A 27531-nucleotide genomic window follows, 5' to 3' on the forward strand; every position below is an offset into this window, starting at 1 on the left:
AAGAACTTGTTCAGTTCCATCTTAGCCTTCGGGCAACTTCTATTCACAAAATGAAAGCCATAATGTCTGACTTATCGATTATATTAATAAAGAAACTAGCTTTGGTTTTGCTAGTATGACAATAGTTTGTTTTCCGTTTCAGAGAGATTCTACCAGTTAAAAGTATTTTGTCAAAAAACAGTTAATATTGACCTTGTTTCCAATTTCCACATTGCGAACTCGGTCATATCCGCTTGGCTTTCCTGGAAAACAAAAACGTTGGAAAATTAAACAGGAATACACCAAAAAGCGGAAGCTTCTATAAGCCAGACCATACGTAATGCAAAACTTCTGCGAATTTCAAGGATTTGGTTACTTAAACAATGAAACATTCTAAGTGGAGATAAAATCCTTGCCAAAATCTCTCGAAAACACATCAAGCCGCTATTTGTAATTTTCAGGGTCACCCAACTGCCAACACCACAGACTCGACCTCTCCCAACTACGCAAATGCCGTTTGTCAAGTTTCTACCCTCTGAAAACCACTGAACTTTGAACACTAACAGTCATGTTTTAAAGGGTTTTACTAGAAATTAACCTGACAGTTAATTTTGGTTTACTTAAATTTGTCAAACGCTCTTCAGAATTACAGACACCAAAATTTCCATTATCACACGGAAGCCACATAGACCCTTTCAGAGAGGCCTTTATTGTAGCCTAAACGAAACATTGGCCTAATTCCCCAAATACAAACCAAATAGCAATATATTATCAAAATGGATACCTTGCTCTGTGTAAACAGCGCCGAATCGATAGTAGCACATTTTGTACATCAAACAATTCAACAGCACAGGGGACCCTTCCTTGTCAACTCTGAATTCACCAGATGATGTGTAGTAGTCTTGCTCCTTAATATGTTTGCCCTTTTCTGTGCTGCCTCCAATTCGCACCATCCACAGGAACTTGTTGATGTCTTTGGGAAAGAAAAGAGGTGTTTAACATTATGAAATAGGCTGAGGGACCATTCCCCACACAACACAATGTATTCTCTCGGCAATGCTGTTAGAATATGGAGTTAATGGGATACACACTGATTTAAATCAGTATACGCTTATACATGCCCGCTGTTAATCAAATCTCGTACATCGTATAGAAAGAGCATTGGTGTATAGAATAGGATGAATGCATCAGTGTGACCATCTAATATAACGGCCTTGCAAGTACAGTATTGAATATATGACCCGAAAACATAACGAATTACAGTCGTTATTTCCAACGCATTATTTCAGCAATTTGATTTTAAGACTGTTATCACCGGGCACTAGCAGCTTATTATGTTTTCTCTATGATTTCCCAAAATAAGCGCTACATTTTGAGGTAATTAAGGAAAAAGGCTCGAAACGCGGTGAGATAAAGACACAGAACCATATGCTTGGATCATCTGATAAATTGACTGCAAAGAGTCAAAAATAGCAACAACGATAAAGTAGTAGGACAGGAATTGTTACTAAGATTATGAGTTCGTTTTTCGTTTCAAGATACAAGCGGCATGTACAATAATTCAAGATTTTATTTTTGCGTATGTTGTTTTCCATCACAATGAAGCAATCACATTTGATCGCTGGTCGCAGCAGTTTCATTTCATCGCGGAAGACTTTTAGAATGAAAAAACGTGCAGGGCATACTAATGAATGAGCCAATTTCTTCCTATTTAATAGAAGGTTTAGGTTACGAAGGAGAAAAAAACACAAGGTGGTTTCTGAGGACATACTGTTAGTACTTTTGAGAATTCACGAAAAACAGTTGCTAAGAACAACTAATTTTATCGGTTAGCTAACAGTTAACTTAATTTTATCGAACTGGGCAAAAAATTCCACAGGCATGTATTTGCAGTACTTCTGGTAGCAGGCAGGGTGAAACATATGCAACCACGAGGAAAGAATGCCTGAATTTCAATGCGAAGTGCCCTACGAATCGCAGAAGGTCCTCAGGATTTTGTTTAAAAGAAAAAAGAGAGGCTCGCTTGCCAAGTTAGAAGCCCCGCAGAGGTGATCTTCAATATGAGAAAGGGAGAGAATTGTTTCACAAGAAAAAACGGCTAGATACGGAAATCTAACATTGAAGAGACTTTCAGAAAGACTTTGGATATTTTTAAGAGACTATACACTTTCTAAAAACATAAACAAACATCCTAAAAACAACATTCCGAATTCTGTGAATAGTTGCCAGTACGCTGATTCTATGAATGATTTTGGTTCGTTTTCTAGAGTCTAGTCCGTCTTTGTCGTCTTTGTTGTTCTCGCTCAAGTTGGAAATAGCTACGTTTGACAGGTTATAATATTAAGCATGAGCCTTGAAACGCACAGGAATATGTTGGTTTTGTATCAAGCAACACCGGAAACTTGGCGTACCATTTACTCAAAACTGGTTTAGCAGAATGAATAATTGAGCCATAGCCGAATTAGTATACGTGTGATAATAGTTTGAGACACTGTTAAACGAATTAGTAAATGTTATCTGGCTACGGTAGAGTTAAAATGCTGCGAAAATTCTCACCATCTGATGCATATCCGACAAGGCCACCAAATATAACGAGAACGTAGTCGACATCAAGCTCTCTCATTATCTCATACGCTTTATCTTCTGTCGAAGACATGGCCTAAAATGAACACAATATGATCAACAAAATCCTAGACTCAATTTAGGTGGAATCTGTGGAGCAAATTTAACCGATTTCAAGAATTGGTGAATACTCAGCGCATCTAAGGTTTAATTCAAATAACTGAACGAGTTGTGGCTGTTACTAACAGCTCCTGACATAGGTTCGTAGTTTTAATGTTTTCTTCCGTATAAGCTCCGTTATTTTGTTTATGAAGAGCCGTTGAGTATTCAGGTCTTTTCCCCAAAAAGGCATAGACTCTTTGCAGGCCCTGGGGCAAAAGCGAAAGACGAGGCCCACTGAAAATTTTTGCGACCACACTCTTCAGGTTAGTTTAAAATGTACTTCAGAACATTTCTTGCAATCGTTCAGAACATTTTACTATTTTAGACATACTTTGGCTAAGTTTGATCTATTCCATTCTTAAAATAGAATTCATTACTTTATGAGACCCCCTAGACCTCGAGGATCTGAGGCAATTTGCTCCCATTCTCCCCCTCTTGGCGACACTGTCTCTATATTGTTAAATAGAAAAGCAGACAGGGATGACATGTCTAGGGGAAGGATATGCAAATTGCCGCCCCGTTTTCAGAAATTCCTGGAGTCTTAATGTAGTTTGGACTTTTTTATGCTTATTTACCTAGAAATTTGAAAAAAACAGACAAGTGGACACACATCCTTACAGTATAAACGTACGATAATAACTGAAGGCAAGAAGGAATTTTAATCCAAGTAATGTAAAACAAAGAATGACGTATTTTATAGCTTCTTTAATTCTGACCTACGGTGCATAGACCCACCGGCTTTATAAGGAAATGCCGACTATCTGTTCATCTTAAAAAAGGTACCACGGCGCTCTAGTAGGGTGGCTTGTGAATATTTTACTAAAAAATAAACTTCAGGAAACAATCGGGGAAAAAAGATTAAGCTAAATGAGCCAAATGCGAGCGGATATTGCGAATTACCTGGCCGACTCTGGAAATATGAGTGTTGTTCCATGTGTTGTTATCAACGAGAATTGTCCTATTTGCCATTGCAGTGATTTGGTAACCATAATCCCACCACGACATCACTTTTGCATCCTGGAGAGAAAGTTGAATTTATCAGCGGATGTACATTTAGAGTCTGGTTCACATCTGATCGCCCAAATCGTAATAGGTTAATTTAAAACAATGACAGTACCTTAATAACGGCAGCAACAAAATGAAGAATTTAGAAAATGGGGAAGGATTCTTAAGCTATTTGACGCAAAAAGGAACTGCCTAAATTTTCTAATCAAGCAGTGTTGTCAATGGTTCAAAGATGTATTCATTCACAAACAACTGAAACTGTCATCATGGTAGTGAGCGAAAACACAAAAGACATACTGTTCTGTCCTAGCTAAAAAAACCTGAATTCACCAAAACATGTTTTCTTGATACTCACTTGGCTGTAAATAACGCCTACCCTTTCCTGTCGAAGCTACGTATAAACTTTCTGGAAAGTTTAAAGAAAATTTTATACACTAAACATTTAATACACAATTGATTAGGGAGAGCCCATTTTACCTCCGGAGTATTTTGCCTCAGCCAGTAATATGCCTCTCTGAAATCATCGAAAATTATTCTTGATCCATCATGTTGCCTTGCAGATAAAACGATTGATGGGGATGAATATGCCTCTGACGTCACCTGTAAAATTACAAAGCAAGAACATTCAGGAGATTAAGTAATGAATAAGACTGGCCTTAAGCTTTAACAGGGTTGTTCCTACAGCTCTATGCTAATTTTAGCCTGTATAACTCAACCAAAACAGACACGGCTGCCTTGCTATTACCCAGTAATGTAGATAGGAGAATTCATAGGAGGGGCGAGAAGTTAAGATTTTCCGACAAAAATCTATAAGCGTTGTTATTTTTCATAAATTTGAACACAGCCGAACTACATTAGAACAGGATAGAGTAAAAATGTTTGCCGTCGCCGTGCAAAAGGCTTTGGCGTCTGCAAGCTACGGTTAGAGGGCGACGCGCAATATAATTCCCGCCAACCGACCATGCGAACTTTGATTGCGATTCAGTCTTCCTGGGAGTGCAATTTGCATCGGTGTGGGTTCACCACGGGCACAAAAGTCATTGATCATGGCGGTATGAAGTGGAAGCTTGACCAGTTTTACTGTGCAAGTATACATCAATTACTGTCGTTTTTACTGAGAAAGAGTTCAAAATTAAGAGTAATCAAATCTAAAAAATGGCACCATGCCGCACGCTGATTTTTTTATTGATTGATCTTCACGACCCAAGAAATAAGATGAAATTGGTCGGTATCCCTGGAAAATTCGTACATTTTCATAATTTTACCGCGAAGAGACCTCAGGCGAATAGACCTCACTTTAGCATTGTCGAAGTATGGGGGCAATTAGCTGACAAGTTAAAACCACAAAATATTTTAGGATATGCAGTAGCTTTTAACTAAAATAGATTGGTACTAAATTATATTTTCATTCTGGTACTAAATTTATTTGCTAACTTTATTATCGTCATTTTAGCTGTATGTTCGTTGGAACAGGAATAGAACAGAAGATCAACCTTTATAGTCTATTTCAAGTCAGGTGTCAAAAATCACACTACTTGAAGATTTTCTGGTCTTCTCCTCTAAAAAGGGCATTTTAAAGTACCATAACTAATTGCAAAGGATTGCTAACCTGATTCAGGACAACGCGAGTGATCACTTAATTAACCTTAAAATCTTTGGATACGATATAGTGTAACACTTGGATGAAATATAGACAACCATGCTATATTTCCGACAAGATCAGCAAATTTTTCTGACAAAATAGCCGCCTAGCTTTACAGGAAGGGGGGATGGGGCTCGCTTCCTCTGACTCTCCTTCATCTACAATAGTGCAATTTCCATTGTCAGTACATAACAAGTGATAGTTTCAAACATTTTTAAACTGCATCTAAATGAGCTTTTGCGACGCGAACTCTTACCCAGGTGCAATGGAAAGCGTATGTTATGAGAAAGAATGTCATCAACATGACCATGCCGATGGAGACTTCATTCTTGATCGGATATGATGTGTCGGCCATCTTTCTTGATTTCTTATCAGTCACTGGCTTCGGGGTCAACTCGACATTCTGTAACATTTGAAAGAAAAGGGATATTAAATTTCGATTACACAATTAAGCTATCTATTAAAACTCGCAATTCTTTAAAAAGGAGGAAAGACATTTATCAATTCATGGTGCGTTGTTAGAATTGTGGCAAGCTGATAAGACAGAAAATGAAAAATACTAAGAAAAATGAAGTAATAACCACTTTCCAATCAGATAAAAAATTGTTTGTACCCAAACTTTATCTTGGAAAGTATGTCTTATCAAGGAAAAACCAAACAACATATCCTTAAACAAAATCAAATTTATGCTTTTACTACATAATTTAATGATGTATTCAAATTAACAACTACCTTCATGTATGTGGAAAGGATTGATGAGATACCAATTCCTGAAAGGACGCAAGCAACTGGTGCCAAAACCAACATCAAACGCACCATGACACCCTGCAAACAGAGGATATCGTTACAGCAAACTTTGTATGCTATATGACTGTATGACTGTAGAATACAATTAAGAGTTCTCCTCCCCAGTACTGGGAGAAGCAGCGCCTGGAAAACTCTGCAAACTGTTCACAATAATTTGGCTCTAAGGTGATCTGTTATTAACTAAAGTTGAGTAAAGGTTATTCGTCGTGTAGAAGATCTGAAAAACCAGAAGAAATCACATCCAAAAAAATTCATCCAATCACATGTTTTTACAAGAAGAAATGTTTCTCTGTTAACTATTTAAGCTTTGAGCTAGAAGAAAGAATACATATTGATTATTTTCTTTTTCTTATTAACTATTACAACACGAATATAACAACACTAAGAGAGGTTGAAAGTTTCTAAAACAAGATATTGTACGTGTTCCTTACCGCGAAGTACACACTTGTAATTCCATACATAACGATGAAAATATTTGCATCCGTGAGCTTACTGAAACAATAGTAAAGGCCAACAGGGAACATGAAGACGTGAAGCTGTAGATCAAAATAGAATGAGCACCAAGTTGTGGGCTGATGTTCAGAAACTGATGCGATGATGGGGATGTTGTTCTTCGCATAAGATGGATCGAGCAGAGAGTAGAACCTTCCAGTCCAGGGTGAAACTTTGCCTGTTATTGTGAGTATAACGCCAAGAACAGTGGCTATAGCCAAGCCAATCAGCATCAAGCTTTTAAAGAGGATTTGGAAGTAAGGCCCAGTCAGACGGTATCTCAAGTAGTCGATGAAGGCGTAGATTTGACACAGACCAAAGACACCGAATGCCTAAGAAAGGAGATAAATGAATTGCAGAATAGCTAGTGCTACAAACGTTAAGGGCAATGAGAAGCCTTTTCAATAAAAGCCTTTCCATAAAAATATTGCTGTTGAAATCACTTTTACTTTCCTAACTGTTAACGTCACAACACATAGCCCCGAGAGAAATTCTAAGCATATTTTGAAGAAATAACGGATATTTTTAAAAGAAAACTTTAATTCTAAAACTTTCTGATTGTCCTATGTCGATGCAAAACTTGCAATACATACTTCCTCGCTTAGTATTTTTTATCTATGTTCTCGCGTTTTGAGCATTAAGTAGTGTCAGACATAAAGCTTAAAAAAAATTTCCTGCAAAAATGCAAGTTGATTATATTCCCATAAACCCCTTAATCTAAAGACAGATTGTGATTTTTTCCTCTTTTGTAGACGTTTTTGCCCTAAAAAGAGAATTTAAAGTCGATTGCAATAGTATGCTGTGTCTTTTTACAATAATATATTATGTGCGTGTAATAAGATGAACACGCTCAAAGTTTGTAACAGACAAAAATTGCGTAGCGTCAGATGTTACCAAAAAGAATGCAATGATACTTACTGCCATGTGTTCACTAGACTGGACAGGCTGGAATCCTACAAATGATATCTGCATAGACAATATTGTGCCTAGACAATAAACCTGAAAGGTAAGAATATCAAAACTCAAAAATATTCAAATATTTTCAAAAATATACTTACACATATTCAAATATTTTAAGATGATTTCTAGAACGAAATAATGCTGGATATAAAGGAGAAAAATATCTCCACATATCAATTAATATAAAGCTTTCAATTATGAAATCCTTGAGACAACAGATAAGTAATTCTGAATCACGCAGTGTTTTAATAAATATTATAAACGGATCTCAAATTAAGAGAGGTTTTCAAGAGAAGGTCATCTTTTGGCAATAAACAGTTTTGTCACAAATTCTAAACGATTTGGTAATGCCTCATAAAAGTGATAAATGTGCACTTTTCTGTGATCGACAATGAAACGTGTCTCAGGCTTTCCTTGAATTGTTGTTCTACTGTATAAATGTCAATCAATGGGAAACTTTACTTCCAATTTTCAACTTTCACTGTTTTCTAACAATGAAACTAATAGGCCTACATAGCATCAGCTGCTGCAGCCTATCCAAAGAAAATGTTTCATTTACACATATAAAAAACAAAATGTTATTAAAAACAGAATTTTGAAGTAGGAGAACAAAAGAGTTTGTACCGTGCTGTATGCGACGTAAATTCGATGTGAAAATCTTCCAGTCACCATAAGAATGAGCACGTGCAATGGAATTAAGTTGATCAAGAAAACATATCCTCCCCATGAAGAAACCTAGAATAAAATGGAGAAATGTCTTGTTATATACTGCTTGTAGGAAGTTATATACTTCTTGATAGACTTATGTTGAATTTGGCAGAAATAATCTAATAATAAAAACAGAGATAGAGACAAATTCACCTGATTGCTACGTGTTTATACATTGTTAGTTGTTCCTTCAAAATTTCAGAGAGTTTTTAGTCAATGAATTTCGAAATACTTGTGTCATCACTTCTCACTAATTATGGAAAAATTTCACAAGAAATTTTTTATGTTTTAAACTGATAGGTATGCCAATGAATTCAAAAAATATCAACTGTAAAAATTGTATAGGGCCTTGAAAGGCAGTTTTCAGGGGGTTTTTAGAAATGAAGAAACAACTTAAAGTAAACTGTTTAAGGTTGTTTTTACCATTATAACTGAAAGAGTTATCAAGAATTGTCAGAACAGTAACTTTACTAAAAAATTATTTGAATTTTTTCTCATTAAAAATATTATATTTGTTTGGGTATATTTAAAAAATTTCTTTATCTTCGTAAGAAACATTTATATATATATATCTATATAAGAAACTATTTCTATGGTGGTGTGGACAAAAAGTCAAGGCAATAAACTCATGATGAGTATGCATAGTGAGTTTCAGTCTCATTTGGATCACTTTCTGCAAGTCTACTGCCAACTTAGCTGCTCATCCTTTTGAGATTTGTAAATGAGTGCAAATGGGGTTCTGCTCTAGAATTCAATATGGGAAATAAGCTGCAGGTCCATAACAGCTAGCACAAACAAACATAAACAGTAGGTTGCACAAGCCTGACCTGCATTAGAAAATAAATCTGCATGTTTGCTTGCTTTTATAAAGCTGAAAGTATCATCAACTGATATCAAGGTTACTTACCATATAAAAGTAAGCAAGTGCACAGAGTGATGACCAAGCAAGTGATCCTGTCTTGACAGATTTAACCCAAAGAAGATATGTCAACAACATGCAAAAGATGGCAATGCCTTCATTATCATAAGAACCAGCGACTGATCTTGAGATGTAGCCTACAAAATATTAAGAAAACAAAATAAATTTTTTGGGATCAATATGATAGTTACTTGATGATCCTATTAAACATGAAAATTCTACATATCAAAGTATGTACAGCTCTATCTAGGCAACTCTAGTTTCAATTTAAAAGGAATGATCAAGGGGCTCAAGTTTTTATTAAACCATGAGGGTATCCATAGACTTTTTTCTAAATCAGCAGCCAAGACTATAGCAGAAATGGGAGCAAAACTGTGTTCTTGTATACACTCTTCACATGTAAAGCTTTGAAATAAAATCAGCTCCTTTTAAAACCCTCAACAATATTTAAGTATCTCTGATAAGAATGGATTTTGATAATAAAAACCATTGAAAAAGGTTCTAACAATACTATATATATAAAATATCTATGGTTGTAACAATGTAAGTTACTTAAATTTTTTTGAAGACAATAAAAGGCCTGATTTTGTAGTCAAACACAAATGGCTTAGCTTACTCAAATAATCAAGAACATCAATAACTATACAGAACTTAAATAGCAGTTAGAGCTACCATCCCTCCTAGACTCACACCACCACTACTGTTTAGGGTGGCTACCCTTCACAGCATCGACTGCTTTCAACCTGCAGAAAACATTTGCAGATGGACAAGAAATAGAAAGTATAATGTGAAGATTACCTGGAACAATTGCAATCATAGAAGCGGCAATCAAACCAGCACCAGCATCCTGAAAGATAAACATGAAAACCTGAATCATTCCATTAAAAAAATGTCACATTTGCCTTTGAATAGCAAATCAGTACAGGCTAAAATGTGATTAATTTATGGTAGATAGCACAGCTGTTTTTAAAATGATCCAATTCATTTTGACTCAATAAAGTCTATCTATCATTAGCAAATGATTACATCTTATTGAGAAGTGCAAACTGGTTTATGCATAAAATCATATTTTGCCCTAAAAAGATCAAACTTATATAGAGTATCAACTTTGTATATATATACAATATATGAGAATATCATCATGAGGATAAAAGAACAAAACTAAAAGAGAATACAAAAAACTGATAGATATAATTTGACAACAAAATTAAAATAGGGGAAGTAATATACAATAGAGATGGAACCATTTTACTTTTCAACATGTTTATAACCATGTTTGGGTCATAGTTGATAAATAAACAAAACTTTTTATAATTGTGACCAATACCTTTAATTCCTTGGTCAAAAAGTAGGTGACAATAACAGTGAGTGATGAGAAGAATGGTGCCAAAAACACACACACATTCCTGACTTCAATTGTGATATTAAGGAAGTGCATGATGTGATAGAAAACAGCTGATGTCACCATCAATCCTGCAAAAAAAATTACAGGACTTAGAGTTTGATCGAAATTTAACTTAAGCAATATAGCAGAAGTTTGTTTTTATTGCCAGTATAGTTTTATCTATGACCACGAGAACAAACCAAAACTCAGATTTTGGGATAGTTGGAGGGTCATGGTACCAGTGTGACCAGATCTAGAATAATATAATGCTTTCGGCATAATATTGACCAAAAATTGTCATTTAGCATAAAATCTAGCATAATTTGGAATCTAGCATAACTCTGGCTCTAGTTTTTAAAAAATCGCTGTTTCCATTTATCTGTTGTCTATCACCACCAAAAGGAAACACTTTACACAAGAATGTGTGACTTTCCACTTTCAATGTTTAGCCAGTTGTTTGGAACGGTTGGCAGCCAAATATTTTATGGTTGGCAGCCAAATTCAGCCAGCTAAATTCAGTACACAAAAAAGCTAAATTTTTGACAATTGCGGGGAGTGATAGTGTAATCAAAATTTGATTTGTAGGTTAGAAAGCTTTCATTTACTTTTATCTTACATTGTCTGTTATCTTTTACGTTGTTTCATGTTTCTTTATTTGCAATTTTGAAATCATTCTAAAACAAATTTGAATATCATCTATGTAAAAAATTTATTTTCCTTTGCATTTTTTGTGATTTTTTGCAACATGCTGCCAGAATTCTGCCAACTTTTGCTTCTTCGGCCAAATCAATTTATGATGGCCAAGGGGTTGAGAAGTTTGGATGTCAAAACCATTGATCTAAATTGCCTTTTTGTGTAGAAAAGATAGCAATTTTGAGTACACTGTATTTTAGATTGGAGGTCAAAAAGGCCAAATGGAAACTTTGGTCACTTTTGATATTCTGAGCATCCTCTAGCCTCTTTTACATGCAGGGGTGCCTTGATTTGAAATTTAGCATAATTTCTGCAAATCTAGCATTATTTTATGACAAATTTGGCATAATTCCATAATTGAGATCTGGTCACACTGTAGAAGGTGAGATCTGATAGAAGATGGTACCTGATGATGATAGAAGAATACGACTTTCAATGGGTGCATCACAGATCACATGGTTTATTAAATGAGACCAATATACTAGGATTTGTTACAAAACAGCATAAATTACAGATTTATCAAAGAAGTGTTGTTAAAACATCTTTCCTAATAATATATATCACTTGATTATAAGCTTTTTGATAAATTTGTGTAGCTTTCTAAAACACAGTCATATCAATTTCTGATGAACTTATTTCCATTAAATATGTAACCCTCAAGGCTGATTTCCACTAGGTGAATTCTTTCGCGCGAATCGAATTTTTGCCAATGTGAGCATGCGTGGTGTCATGTTCTCAGATTTCGCAGCAAAAAAATTCGATTCGCGGAAAGTATATCACGGTCCTACTCTATCACTACAAAAATTTATTGATTCGCACGAAAGAATTCGCCTAGTGGAAATTGGCCTTTATGATGGCAACAGTGATAATGACAGGCGTGGGGGCTGGCGCTGACACAGTAGGTGTTACAGTAAAAATGCAGAGAGGGGTTGCAACCTCTAAAATTGGTCTGCCAACAAAGCAACCTACTCAATGGGAAGGGAGTCAGCAGTGTTGGCTTAAATTAACCTCACATTTGTTGGTAACCTTTCTAAAAACAATTGCTGCAAAACGTCGTTTCAAGTGTGTTTTGCTCCCCCGCCCCCTTACATCAAGACTGTGCTCTTTAACAGCTCCACTTTACCATTACTTAACGTGTGTATTTGTGCTTCAGTCTTGGGAATGACTGATCTGTGTGGCTCTTGGAAATCAGGTTAGGGACCAGGAAGGGTTAGGTACCTGGAAACACAAAAATAAAAACTACATATAAAATTAAATGCTCCAATTTTTTAACATACCTGGATAAATTGTGCCTCCTATAATCCTTCCGAGTGGGTACCATGCTCTGTCATCAAACCAGTTATGAAACTGGTAAAAGCCTTCTTCGGCCAAATATTTTGTAGTTCTGAAGTTGAAGTACCTATAACCAAAATGTTTAGTTTGTGTTAAGGCGAAACCGTGGTAATGGAAGCTGTGAGAGTGCCAAAGCACAAATAAATACCAAACAATATCATACCATATACCCAGGCTTATAGTGCTTTAGGAGCTCAATCTCAATAATCAATGCCAAAAAGAGGATGTGTTCCTACTTTCGCTGTTTTTTTTGCAACATTTTGCATTCCTCCAAAAGATGCTCTGAAGGCAATTTTTCTAAATATGTGAAACAGAGTACCTACAGTTTTTTAGGAGTTTGCTTTATGGAAACTTCATTTTTCTTTAAGCTAGGCCTGAACTATTTGATTCTATATACTTTGAATTTAGCGTTATGAGAATTGCTGCTTTTCCTTAATGCTGAGAATTGCTACTGTTTATTTCTTTGATGGTTAATTACAGTTGGACTGAATTATCAGCAAACTTTAATGAAGGCAAAATATGACAGATAAAAACAAACATAAAATATATAATTGAAGATTGAATATAGATTGCCTTCACTTTGGACAATGACTTAGAATTTTGCAATTTATAAATGCACTTAAAGATACACAAACACATACAAAGTTGAAACAAAAAACAAACTTACGGATCAAACTCATGAATAACACTTTCAAATCGCAACACAGAGAACAATCTTGTAGAAAATGCTAGAAAAAAGCATTCATATCATTAGATAAAGACTTTAATAAATTCAAAAAATCAAACCTCCTTTAGAAAAGACTTTTCTATAATTTTGATTGAAAACATTCTTTTTTATCTATGGCTCCAGTGGCTAGAACAGCATTAAGGTGATTGGAGTCTCCAGTGACAACACTTTGTCACATGAGTATTTTATGCTTTCAAAGTAATCATCCAGTTTCTTTTTGAATGAGTTCAATGATTTGGCATTCACTTTTCTCCTGGAGGATGGTTCTTTCTATGCAAAACCTTGACACATAGACATGCTTTCTAACATTTGTGTTATAGCTTCATTGCAGAATTTTTGTCGACAGAGAATGTGAAACTTAAAAGCATTTGAAACTTCATATATGTAGATTTATCAAGAAGCCAAGCAGCTTGATAGGCTTTGTAAAATTAGCTCTACGAGATTACTTGACGTCCCAATATCATTTTGGGCCTAGGCGAAAAGGATGAGGGGGTAATCAGATGAAAGCTCATGCAGCAATGCGCTTACCTCCTTGTAACTATATAAAGACAAAATACCTCTTAGTGAAAATGATTGAGCATGTATGGCGTTAGGCAATCGCGAATTCCAACTAGCGCATTTCAAGTTACATTGTTATACTTATGAACAACAATAAACAAGGAGAGCGTAGGTAACACGTTACGTAAGGGTAGTACTCACAAAGAATAACTGCGATGGAAAGAATAATGAGCTTCAATGCCAAAACCTGTTTATCGTGAGATAGCTTAGGCAGGAAAGCTGGGAGCCGTATTCCACTGTCTGTTGCCTTCATGATTGAGCCTTCAAGACAGAACCTACTGTCCACTCTCAACCTCAGGTACAAAAGAAATCAAAAATGGCGTAAATTCAAGATGACCACGTACATGCCAGCCTCTGTTTGAATATACCAACGAGGTTCCTCTCAGTCATAAACAAAGAACATAAGAAAATTGTTTTTCCAAACAAAACAAAAAAATAACAAAAATTCTGAAAAATATTTTAGACTTATAATATGGTTAGCCATCATAAAAAATGGCAAACCAGTTTATCTACAGATATAGCATTTTAAATGTTACTTCATTTCTTATGGTTTGCACACCATCGTCAAATTAGGACCCTGTAAACGGATTGGTGACAAATAACCTCAAAATTGATATTTTCAAAAGAGAGAGATCTCCTTGACATGGATGACTTTCTCTTGTCACAAAATTCTTTATCAAAATGTCTATTTTCTCTCTAAATACTTTTTGAAGGCGAATTTTACACAAAAAATCACCAAACCTCAACATCTGGTATCGATCAATAAGCACTCCATTGCAAAGAAGCTATCAGAAATATTAATGCAGCTGTGTCATCAGAGAGAGAATATGTAAACCAGATGCATATCCAATTTTGGTATTAACTCGTCACTACATGTAGAAGAGTTTGATCAATTCGCTCATGACAATCTGATGTATTCGGCTTTTAATCGAATCAATATCTTCTAAGAAGTTGGGTTCATAGAAAAAAATGTAAACCGCCCTTGATTCTAAGCCACACCCACAGAAACATGCAGAAATACTTGGTTTAAAGTGACGGACACAAAGTTGGATAAGAACCTGATTCTGTACTGAAACCAAAATATCGACGATATACAGATTAGAAGTTCACTGAAGTTACTGAAATCAAAATATAGATTAGAAGTTCAATCAAAAACAATATCGTCCAACGTGGGATCATCAACAGCGTCCAGAAATTTTTTTCTGGGCCTCCTACATTACCGCCCTCAGCTTCAAGGTAGGAGTAAAGGTTGACAGCACTTGGGTAAAAGCCTGCCTTGTTTATAAGCCACCTTTATTTATAAGCCGCCCTTGATTATAAACCGCAAACAAACGTGCCTTAAAATGATTATAAGCCGCGGCTTGTATTCTAATGTAAATAGCATAGTGGGAATCAACTTGCCTTTGAGTCTCTCGGACAAATGATTAGTGCAATTGGTAAGACATTTTTGCTGTTGCTAGTATTGGGTTAAATGCATCGGGAAAATTACAGAAAGTGTTTTAACTGTCCCTGGTTGTAATTTTGCTGCTTGATTTGTTGGCAATATTTATTTGACTAAAGGTTGCATTTGATTTTTAGCTCTTGCATTATTTTATCAATTCTGAATTACTTTTGGCTAATAGGTTTGGCTAATTAGCGTTAAACGTAAAGTAAACAAAACTCTGGAATTTGAAGAGCAACGCAACTGTTGGCTAGTATTTTATGTTTGTATGGAATACAATTAACAGCATGAGCAGAGAACCGGCTATCATATGCCTAATAGCGAAAGATTTATGTTAAAAAGTGACAAAGACTCACAAATGGTTTAATATACCAGGAATAAAGAAAGTAAAAGAGACAACTACAAAAGCCAACATAACATCCTTGCATATGGTAAAAGAGGAAACTATCTTAATTTGGTATACATAAATTTCAGTAAACGTTAATGAACGGAAGATACACTATGTAAGATAGGCAGCGTATTCTAATACGCCATAAATCTTGTCTCTTGTTAACTAAAGGTGGCTCGTTAATACCAGTCTTAATGTTTTAGCAATGACGACAACTCTTGCAGCAATTTTTCTTCATGTAATCAATGTATGCAGATGAGCGACAGTAACCAGCTCCAGCCCATGCACCACAATTTTTATTTTTGTCACCCGATCCACACAAATTGCAGCTCTTTCTGCAATTTGTCGACATGTAACTTTTCCATTTTCCTGTACAGTAACCAGAATTGGCCCAATATCTACAATTTCCTTCTTTATCGTCACAACCTACAAAACGAAACGTAATGAATAATCAAACAACCCTATCATAAAGAATGGCTTTCTCTTTACAGCTTAAAGCTCCAAGTTTATGAAGAAAAATTATTGATAAAAGACAATTGTTTTATTGCGTAAAAATGGGACTGAAGTTGTTTGTTAGCTAATTAAATTGCTCGAAATAAATTTTTCAGAATTTCAAATACCTTTTTTCAAAAGTACAATGCTGAGTTTTACACGTACATACAGAATGCAGAACGAGAAACAAGAAAAGTTCATGCTATTACCCAAAAATCAACCATTAAAGCAAAACCCCCAGGTGAGAGGACCATATCGGGGTAACACAGACTAGATGTAAATCAGTTTTAAAAACCACAAGCAGTTGTTCATGAAATCAAATGCATGTTTTTGGTACCGTTTAGAACTCCGACAATCTCCTTAGGCCTATCATGCCACTCCGACAATCTCCTTAGGCCCATCATGCCACTGCAAAGCTAATGTATACTGAGTCCTGCTTAACTTAACCATTGACATTAGACTCGCTGGAGAGTTGACCAATATACACACCATCTCGTCTATATAGTCACAGAACTTAAAATATATAATTTTCTTTCACTTTTACGTGTAAAAATTTATTCTCTTTTAGTGCAACTTCAGAACGATGAACATACTAAAGGATACTCGCCAAAGTATTCACAATATAAATTATATAGCAATAAATAAAAGATTTCTGTTGTAAGAAATTTAGACGTCCTCAACCTTCATGACATTAAGATAACAGGATGGGTTTAAGAGCAGACGAACCTGTTGGTACTGGTGGCTGCTCTGTGGGTTTTTGAGTCACTGGCGTATTTGTTGGTCTTGGTTTTGGACTAGGTCTAGTTCCACCTACAGGGCAGTCCATGGCTGGGTCCGGTGGTGTTCCTTGAATTGCAATAAATGAGATTATTACATAATGTTTGTCTTGCATTCAGTAACTGCTCATCCTAATTAAGTGCCTTGTTTCATTCTAGCATCAACTAATAACTAATACCCAATTAGGCAGAGCTCTATAGTGCTTCATCCCCTGGCAAATAAAAATGCATATTCTTCCATCTGCCATTATCGTTCACCCATTTCTCAAAATTTAAAGAGCAAGATATAGAGGAAAGGCCAATAATTGCCATTATCTTCCTAAAAAGAGCAGAAGCATATCACAGGCCTTCTTTGCAAAATGGTTAGGCATCTGCATTTAACTGACTTTAATGTCAGGGTAAAAACATAATACTATTTATCTTTTTACATTAAAAGCTTACTGTATGAGGGGCTCCAAAACCATATATCATTAAAGCCTCATGTTGCTCGCTAAAATGTTTACACGCGCAGCGTTCGTTGTTGCTGATTCAAATAGAACTTATATAAATGAGTGTGGTTGGAGCGAAAAACAAACTAACGTAAACTCAAGAGGGATGAAATTGATGCACATGAAAGCATTACCTTTGTAGCACCAATGATAGGTATTCTTACAGGGGAAAACTTCTTCCAGGACTCAATACAGTTCAGGATCATAGTTTTTTAACTTGCTTCTCGTGCTAATGCTGTTGTGAATACCATTGGGAGGGTCGACTGAAACATGGCAGTTGAAGAAGCTCTGTGCCCCTTCTGCAAAATACTCTCTTACTGTATCCATTGAGTACGTTCTTCTCCAGAGTCCCTTGCGTCTGGCATTGTTGTAACTTCGTAGAAGCTTTGCATACAGACCATCCAAGTCTCCATTGGGGCCACCTCTTATTGCAAGCTCCTATTAGAATTGAAGCTATTAGTGTTTTCACAAGCCATGATGCTGCTTAATTAATAATTGTGGTTGAAAATGATCGAGAAGACATACAACTACTTCTAGAATATGGATTTTTAGAAAAGGTACGAGTATAAGAGTCATTACCTCTATTAGATTGTTCCTGAATTTGCAAATACGATGTTTTTGCATTGCTCAAAAGATTCTCTACAGATACATTATACAAGGCATTGATAGGAGAAATATTTGGTCACTTGAACCCCTTTGTCAACTTACTGCAACTGCATGTGCAGCTTCATGAAAGAAAATGTCGTCTCCATAGTAACGGTCCTGCCTTAGGCACAGAAGATTCTCCTCTCCTCCACAAGACACTGGGATATGGAGTGTTCCTCCGAGACCACGTGCACGTTGGTTCCACCACGCAGGTAGATGGCTGAACTCAGGGATCCGTGTCAATTCTGAAATTGATTTCACAGAAAGATGAATGCAAAAAAGCATCAGAACCAGCTAGAATTACTGACTTTAAAAACGAGCATTCTTGTAGAAATTCAAAATTTTGATAATTAGTTCTAAGTTTTGGAAACATTATCCAAACTTGTTTACAATAACTTCAAGCACATTAAAAGTATGGTATAAAAGTAAAGCATAAAGTGTAAAGTATACCTTGGTTCTTTCCAATAACTGCCACTCTACCGTAATATTTATACATATTTTCCCTGATGTCGCTTCGATCCGCAAAAAGGAAACGAACGACGTAGCAAGCTCGCTTAACAGCTTCATCAGACACCACGGAGGAGGCTACCACTGGAATCCCATACGCATGTGTATACTTTGAATAAAACCTGTACCTAAAAACGAACAGAAGCATCGAATTTAAAGGGAACTGACAGAAATCTACCTATAAGCGTGTATCACGCCCACTGATTGGCCAATGGTTGATTGGCAGTTGGCTGAAGCCTCTTTAGTATTTGTTAATTGCCTTTAAGTTAAATGAATGAATTGCCTTTAAGTAAAAAATTTTTCAGTTTGAGTTTTGTATTATATCTACATGCTAGTTTGTGCCTTGATATAAAAAATAGTTTGGGTAGAAAACAAAAAACTTTTCGACTACGCCCATGTTTGAGCGAACTTCCTCAGTATAAACATAAAAAATAGTAGCATAGGCAAACAACCTTTGATTTTGAAGAAAAATGGAATCAACAGGTGATATAAAATTGCAAGAACCTACTAAAAGACGCAAATGAAAATTTCCTTTCGTTCATGAGAAATTCATTTACTCTAAGTACAAAAAGCTGATGAAAATCCGCTTGCCTCGTTATGAAGGTGAGATGTCTTGGGATTTGCTGGTCCACAATATCACATCTATGCGTTTTTGTAGCGCTCCCAGACCTCTTGGCGTACGCATAAGCACCTGAGTTTTGAGTCTGAAGTTCATTGAACACTTGTATTTTCACATTCTCGGGTACTTTTTCGTGTCTAGATACCGATTCTATGAGAGATTAAGTAAGAAAAATTTCAGTACTTGATAAACTCATAGTCTTTATTAGACTAAAGCTGGTCTAGAATAACAGCTATTTTGAGTGGACTTGAAAACACATTTCTAATGGGAAGCACAATAGCTTTTTGGCACCTGAAAAGATAACCAACAGTCTCGTTTCCGTCCCTTTATATTGCTCGACATATTCTACTCTTCCGGTGTCAAATTTTCAGTTTTACATTTGTTTCGACTTTCCCAATTTCTGCTGCTGTAACAGAACCCGTGATCAATTTTCTAAGCATTAATCATATGGATTAATGCTCAAACGAATACGTCATCATGTGGGTAGAAACACTCCCCATGTCGTCAATCTCTTGTGAACGACGTACATTGATGGTTACAATATTCCTAAGCATACTGGATAATGGGTCCAAAGTTATATACAACACTTACTAAGGTTGTAGAAGTCTGCTCTTATGCGCTCTTTTCGTGATCCACAGCAAGCTAAAATGGTAAAAATAACACTCAAGCATTCATTGCTCTTAAACAGTGGGATTATGAAGAATTCTTGAATCTCAAAACAGCAAAATCATAGATGTCATTAAACTATGTACTTCCGCTATTTTCTAGCATTGGTAATCGGTTTTCATTGAAAATTGATGTTAAGAAAATAGAATGACTAAAACCAGGCTGTAAAAACGAAACAAAAAATGAAATTTTGAAAGTTATTCATTGCCCTGTTTCACCACAGAATTAAAGGCTTTAAGTGATAACATTACCAAAAGCTTGCTACATAACCCACGCCATGAAACAAACAGCATAAATGAACTTTTCAAGAAACTGGACTTACCATGCGCTAAAACTAGAGCAATGCCAAGCAAAGCTTTGAATTCCATGACTTTCCTGGTTGAGAAAAGTTGCCACTTCCCTTTACCTGAAATATCTTATTCTACTGATACCCTAGAAGGTTTCGATGTTTATATCTAGCTCCGAAAATTCAGGGGGTTGCTGTTGTATTAGCATTGCTGTGATAATAGCAGTTATAGACTGAGTGCTTCGTACTGTCATGGGGAAAACGACGATGATAGTGATTCAAAAAGACTCTAATTACAGAATTCTGTGGCAACCCACTTTGGCAACCCCCGGCGGCGCCAGGTGGGGGGCCGGTTGCTCCAGAAATAGAAATAGAAGAAAATAATAGTGCGATAAATCCTTTTACAGCATTGCCTTATTTCAAAGGAATTAGCCGGGGTCTATGGTGACCCATTAAGTAACGAATTCCATTTTAAGATTGGAATTAATCAAACGTAAAAAACCATGCCTTAAAAAAACAAAATGTTTGCAGAAAAGGACCGCAAGGAATATTCTGAAATGTTCTTTAAGCTAGTCTAGAGGGCGTGGTTGCAAAAATTTTCTGCAAGGAAACCTCCTCTTTGGGTGTACCTAAGGCCCCCTACAACCTCTCGCTGGCCTTCCAATGTACCGCTAGCATAACGAGTGCCCTATAACATCATAGGCATAAAATATCGTGAAGCATTTCAGTGCGTTTTTCAAAGTTGATTTTTAGTCTAAAAATGTTATCAACTTGAGCCCCTTTACTTTGAATTTCTTGGCGCCGTCCTTGCAACCTATAGATTTTCTGTGAATGAGCAATTACCTGCCAGTTTTTTGTGATTGGTAAATAGTTTGAATGATTTCATATACATGACATAGAGCCAAATGTAAAAACATGGTGAGAAAATGGGTGTGGTTATGGGTAGAAGTTGCCTTCAGTAGAACCCTTCTCAAAACATTTCAGGATGGTACTGTAAAACCACTTAAAAAGGGGGTTTTACAAACGTGAGTTCGTAGGTTGTTCGCAGAACCGTACACGATGAATACGGCAAAAACTGTTATCCAATTCTCTATACACTTCTTCTAATTCATTAGTTCACGGCAAACGACTAAAAATATCTTAAATGGCTAACGGCGAAAATGTAACGGCAAACACAATTCTGCAAGCTAGCGACAAGGTACACTGAGTTCGACAAAGCTTACGGCAAGACTGAACCTAACTATAAAGCCACCCCTTTTATACCCTAAGAATAATACAATTTACAGCAGCTGGTGCAATTGCAGCGCAATGATGCAATTGTCATGTGATGTCCTGCAATGAATGGGAACCCTGTGTTCTAACAGTACCCTTTGCTACTCCCCTCTCTTACTAGCGCGTAAAACTAGTGGATAAATTTAAGGAGAAAGCTGAGAGAAGATCTTCATCTACTCCCCATCATCCTAGGCTCTGATATCCATGTTATCCCTCTCAAGGAGGTTTCAGATAATTCATTTAAAAAAATCAAAATGCATTTTTGTGGCACATGCCCCTTTCACTCATTGAGAAACCAGCATCAGAAACAAGAGACATACGGTAATTGAAAGCCCCAAAGATATCGTCCTCAATTTGGTTTAGCTGATAGGCAAATTGGTGAAAGTTAGGCGTTTCAAAAACTTTTGCAGGGATTTTGAGTTGGAACTTATGTTGCTGCTTTGCAACTTAATCAAACTGCCAGGTCACTGTTTGGAAGGGTTCGATGTTTAAATGTATCTGTACTGGTGCCCTTCCCTCTGACCAAAGCAGCATCTCTGCTTAAAAACCGAGAGTTGTATCGACAAAGAGCATTCCTTCAAGCAAACAGATGCTTGCCAAACAGGGTACATGGCAAAAGAAAATGACTATCGTTAAAAATTGATCTAAATTAACTTAAAATACCTAAAAGCCAGGAAGGCCATGAGTCGAATCCTAAAGTCCCAACTGGTGAATAATGAACTGCAATAGCATTAAGAACTCTGGAATAGGGGAGAGTAAGAGTATCTGTAGGTTTACAGGAGATACTCAGTGTAACATGATAGCCTAGTCAATTCATAAAGGCAGGTATTCGCGCATTTCAAGCTATACTTCCTTCGTTAATTTTTGCAAAAGTTTGTTTTCACTACATGCTTTTTTCTATTCTCCCACCCAAACTTTGCTTCAAATTCAATTTTTTCATCTTTTAATGCCTTGATGGAGAAACAATGCTTGCAAAATGAACGAATGAAGCCTTCTCCGGTCCCCAAGTTAGCTTGACTTAAGAGACCGTTGTTTGCCATATTATTTGGCTATGGAAAATAGAGCAAGTTAAGAAGGAGCAGATAGCAATGGGGAAAAGCATTGTATAATTCTACAATTTTAATGTATTTTTTCCATGTCCTCTCTCAAACCCAGTGCGGTCTGGTATAAATCGTCCTAGTTGAGAGAACATCTGTTTTTAGCTTTGCAATGCCAGAGCAATGCCACGTCTTATGATTGGTAAGACTCAAATTCCCCTACCTCAGTGATCAGATCCTAATTAACGTTTGCAATTGATATAGCGTGTGTTTAACAAAACATAAGAAATTACCTGAAATTTCGGGTTTTTTAAACCAGCACTCTAATTAAAGCAAGAAAACAAGATGCGAGACAAGCTTGTGAGCCCCCGGGTGTCATTTGACTTGCCTGGATTATTCAGCTGGTCGAAAAAGCGGAATGTGAAATAAGATATGCATCTTTTCCTGAAAAAACGTGAAAATGGAACGTTCTTTCTCCCGATCGATTTTTCAGCTGTCAATGTTTATTCTAGAAAAGAAAATAAACAGAGTTAGAACAATTTTTAAGATACCTCGTCGTCAATAAATTATTGATTGTTCAAGGCACTGGAAAGTGCTAGCATTGTATAGTACATACCTTACGGTCCCTCCCTTGAAAAAGCCCCCCCCCCCCCCCCGTCGAATAAGCTCCCACCCCAGAACTACAAATTGTCAATAAGCCTCCCTCTCGAATAAGCCCCCACTGCTACCGTAAATTCTCGAATTGGACCCCTCCATTTGATGATTGTTGCCATCTGAGGTTGCCTTTATGGCGTTTTATTAAATTACCACATCAAATTCATATTTTTGATGGTAATTAATTAAATGCTCATAACGAAATTCCTACTAAAATAAACGAGGTCTTTTCTTCAGGTCTACAATAATTTCATAAGTCCCCCCCCTCATATAAAGCTCATATAAGCCCCCCCCCCCCTCGAATAGGCCCACATCCAAAAGTATCAAATTCGAGCTAATTCTAGAATTTACGATAGGCATTTGAAATACATTGATTAGCAACAAAAGTGACAATAAGAGAGTTAAGTGTACATCTTTAATTCAAGATGAATTCTGAATGCGGTTTGAAAACAAGCTTCTATTTCTTTATTGTGTAAGCCAGAGGAGTGAGGCTTCACCCAAGTTGTGTGGACATGTCACTTGTACTTAGAGGCAGATTTAGGGGTAAATCCATAGGGGTGTGGCATAATGAGAGAAAATTGGGGGCAACTGTTCTGAAGAATCCAATGAGTGTAGGGTCGATCATCAGTATTATAGGATATAATACAATACAAAAGATTTATTAAAGATATAAGCAAAAATTCCGATGGAAAAGTTTGTAGGGATGACCATATTTGCAAAAAAACGGCTTAGGCAAAATTGATTTTTGTTATTGGCTATTTGTTATCTACAAAATCCGTTGGTATGTCAAACAAGAATAATAAAGTTGTTGCCCTGTGGCAATTTTTTGAAGTCTTCGTAAAGGTTTTTATTATTTTTCACTCTCTTTGTCTTTGATTAGCCAAAAGTTTTAGGTTTCTGTCCCCTCTGTGACTTTCACATACACTTACCCTTTTCTCTCTCGCTAAATTTTTGATAAAATTATTAGCCTATCAGCACGAAAAAAAGCAACAAAATGTTACTTGATATTGACTTAATTTTCTAGTCGGGAGAATAACATCAACAGAGGATTGTTTTCACTTTGATAAAAAATAGCTCCTTTAGAAATAACATTGACCTCATGAAATTATGCATTGAGGCTACATGCCCTCATCACAGGGAGCAACGTTGGGCCGTTGGTGCATCGGCACAAGTACCCTGGGTACCAGGCTCACTCTATATAAAACAATAGAGACTCTCTTAATTTTTTATATAGTGAGTCTGGCATTCTGCTGCCCTTTACCCCAAATGCATCGACAATGGCACACAAGGACCAACTACTAGAATGAAAGCATGATAAATGACACCCAAAGAGGAAAAAACAATTCGGATAAAAGTAAAACCCCAAGTAAATCAAATTCTACAGCATCCCTCGTGAAATTAACTCTCATAAAATTTCGTTTTATCCAGATTTTAAAACAAAAAACAAAACTCACAACTTTCAAAAAACAAAACTCACAAGTTTCATATCATAGCCTCTTCTGCGGGGGAGAGAACTTCGCCTAAACGAGATCAGACGATAACAACATGGCGCTGGTGCAAAGAGCTTGGTTCTTCCTTATTTTCATAACAGTATTTTTAACTTTATGTGTGGTACGCCTAGACAGAGATACAAAGTGGCTTTGGCATTTGGTGTTTATTCCCATTTGGATTTTGGATGCAGTGGCGATAACTTCATTGATAGTATTATCCATAATGCATTTCAAATCAGGCCAAAATCCATACCCTGAATTCACAATTGGAAAATGGAGGAAAATTTGGCTACTTTATTTATATGTTTTGAAACTGATATTCCTGTTAACTCTTTGCGCCAAGCTAGATGGCCTAACAGATGCTTCTTACCTTGAGGTCTTTATTCCATTGTGGTTTCTGCTAGTCTCAATTGGTGTGGACGCCATCATGGCTACTGTCAAGTCTGCTAGAGCCCAGACTCATAGAGACTAGGAAGAAAAGGACACGTTTTAGGGCCTCAAATTTGTAGGAAAATCTGCAGAGGATCTAACATAAATCTCTATGTATAAGATGCCTGGCATTTACATTACACATGGTGCATGCAGGTTGCAGTTGATAACTTCCTTGAAATTGGATGGAGTTGTTGACAAAAATCAATTGCTTTAAGGCACTTCAATTGTTTTTAGATGAAGTTTTAAGTGACAATTCAATTGCTGAACTGTCTACAAAGTAAAATCCTTAATTGCCTGTCATGGTGCAATCAGAAAACTGTCATAAAATATGAAAATAAAACTCATCATATTGGATACTTTGATTTGGAAGGGCAAGCAAGTTAAAGACTTACCTTTTATGTGCAGTTGAATCAAAAACTTTGTGAGGTCAATTAAAGATGATCTATACAAACAGTAAACACAAACTTAATAGCAAAACAGTGTTTCAATATTGCACTACGTGAGAACTGCAGTTGGTTCTAAAATGTGTGCAAGTCCCAAGCAAAGTTTGGGGTTTGATATCACAGAGCATGAAATGCAGTAGCCATCAGTCTATGCTTGCAGAGTTGAAAAAATACTCTTGTAAACAGGCATATTTCCACCACAAACATCCTGATTAAATTTTATTTAGTGTCCCCCATAGTTTTTTTTACTGCATGTCACCTTAGCACATATAAATGTTGTATATCTTGCTACAGAAAACCTTCATAGCTTTCTTATACCAGGGGGTAAACAGTAGCTATGTATGCTAATTGACAATGAAGTTTTCAGGATTTGAAATCTCTTTTGTTACTTTATGAATATGGTTCAGAACTGCAGTTTGTTTCTTGGTAGATATCATTTTGTTGGTACACCTCAAAAGTTGCATTTCAATTTCAGTTTAATTATTAAGAATTCCTCTGCCATACAATTCCATAGCAGTACTTTGCATCAAACACTACAAGCTAGTTTATAGATTTGTTTACTTGTAAGTTTGTTCCAGAAAGATCTAAATGTACCAGAATCATTTATGGTCTAAATGCAATATGTAATGCTTTTAAAAAATGTCACCAATGTATATACTATATTGTTTTATGTTACAAAAGTCAGTTTTGGCATGTTTTCCAGGAATCTAGCTTCTGCTGTTCCAATGGGATGTTAATTGTTTATTTGTAAATAGTATTAGAAAACTTACAATACTATTAATTTTTGAGTACAATCAGCCTTTTATTGACTTTGAAATATATAAGGGATTTTTCTTTACAAGATCACACTATACATTTTATCATTTTCAAATGAGTATGATTTGATACTAAGATTCACTTCTAAGATTCTGTCTAATATATTGTAATTCCCTCCACATAGAGGGACCCTGACTGCCTGTAATCAAATATGGTGCTTTTACCTGCTCCTTTTGCAACTATATTTTTCTTCGGATTAATTGTATACATCAATCTTCCTGGCAGTTAAGGACAGATAATCAAACTGCAATTTAAACTAAAGTCCAATTAGTTGAAATTTAATTCCCCATATAAGTGTGATGCTCCACAAAGTCACTCAATGTAGATAATAGACCAAATCAAAGAGAAGCATTAGGTCATTAGAAATCAATGGCAATAAGAAAGCAAAAAATGGATTTAAACTGTTAATATTTCAAGGTAACGCATGAAATAACCTTTCATTTTACTTCTTATATTTCATCAAGACAAAAGGGTTTATTTAAAAAGTTGAATTTGGTAGCTGGTTCCTGGTTGTATGTGAAAAGAACTTTCCTTTGTTGCAAGAACCCTCCGAGTCCCCAAGTACACGAGAATCACTTGACAGCAAAATAACAGAAGACATTTTTCGTACAAAAACGCTACAGCAAAGGTAAAAATCTAAATTTGGTGCCTTTCATGGTCAGTATTCGTGCATGGCATCTTCCATAATGCAGTTTTATATATTAAATGAGTTCATATTGTTGGGTATGTACATACTGCATAAGGATCAGTAAACACGCCAGGTAGCGCAAAGCCCTTTCAAATTCTCCCCGCTCACGAAAGATAGAATGTAGCAAAAAAAGTTCTGTACTGTTGCCAGGTTTGTCAGAACTTAATCAATGAAAAATAATAGTGATATACAAGACAATGTTTGATAATTATCGGCGTGAGCGGTCAAGTCTTTCAAAGCTAAATTTAAAACCAATTTCGTTCAACAATATATTATTGATGTTGTTGGTGAGGCAAACGGCTTTAGATTGGATTTTGTCGAGGAGACACAAGAAAAGATATAGGGGAACCATCCAATATATTAGAGCAGTACTCGAAAGAAGGACAGAGTTGGGACTTATAAACTGTTAAGAGTTGTGATGATAAAACAATCTAGGTCCTCTACTGAGAGGAACCCAAGTT

At 36.1% G+C, this 27531-nt stretch overlaps 1 protein-coding gene and 1 non-coding gene across 2 annotated transcripts; both read right to left on the minus strand.

Moving 5' to 3' along the window:
- Nucleotides 1-763: 763 nt before the first annotated feature.
- On the minus strand, nt 764-14258 carry LOC148960210 (dolichyl-diphosphooligosaccharide--protein glycosyltransferase subunit STT3A-like; the record flags this gene model as incomplete). The annotated part of the gene is given in 15 exon segments (XM_089116260.1): nt 764-952; nt 2536-2638; nt 3604-3720; nt 4186-4308; nt 5607-5753; nt 6083-6175; nt 6589-6981; nt 7568-7648; nt 8234-8344; nt 9225-9373; nt 10035-10083; nt 10564-10709; nt 12591-12712; nt 13313-13373; nt 14072-14258. Coding segments are annotated over 15 exon segments (1996 nt in total), but the record flags the coding sequence as incomplete, so codon positions are not given.
- Nucleotides 14259-15723: 1465 nt separating this feature from the next.
- On the minus strand, nt 15724-20429 carry LOC135689516 (uncharacterized). Its single transcript, XR_016145345.1, has 8 exons — nt 20275-20429; nt 19878-19928; nt 19259-19436; nt 18611-18795; nt 18224-18405; nt 17650-17953; nt 16978-17097; nt 15724-16185 (listed from the first exon to the last, which is right to left on the minus strand). It is a non-coding gene; the product is annotated as an uncharacterized LOC135689516 (transcript).
- Nucleotides 20430-27531: the final 7102 nt, after the last annotated feature.

This window comes from Rhopilema esculentum, chromosome 5 (assembly GCF_057945365.1).
Source record: "Rhopilema esculentum isolate cy_ngs chromosome 5, ASM5794536v1, whole genome shotgun sequence".
NCBI lineage: Eukaryota > Metazoa > Cnidaria > Scyphozoa > Rhizostomeae > Rhizostomatidae > Rhopilema > Rhopilema esculentum.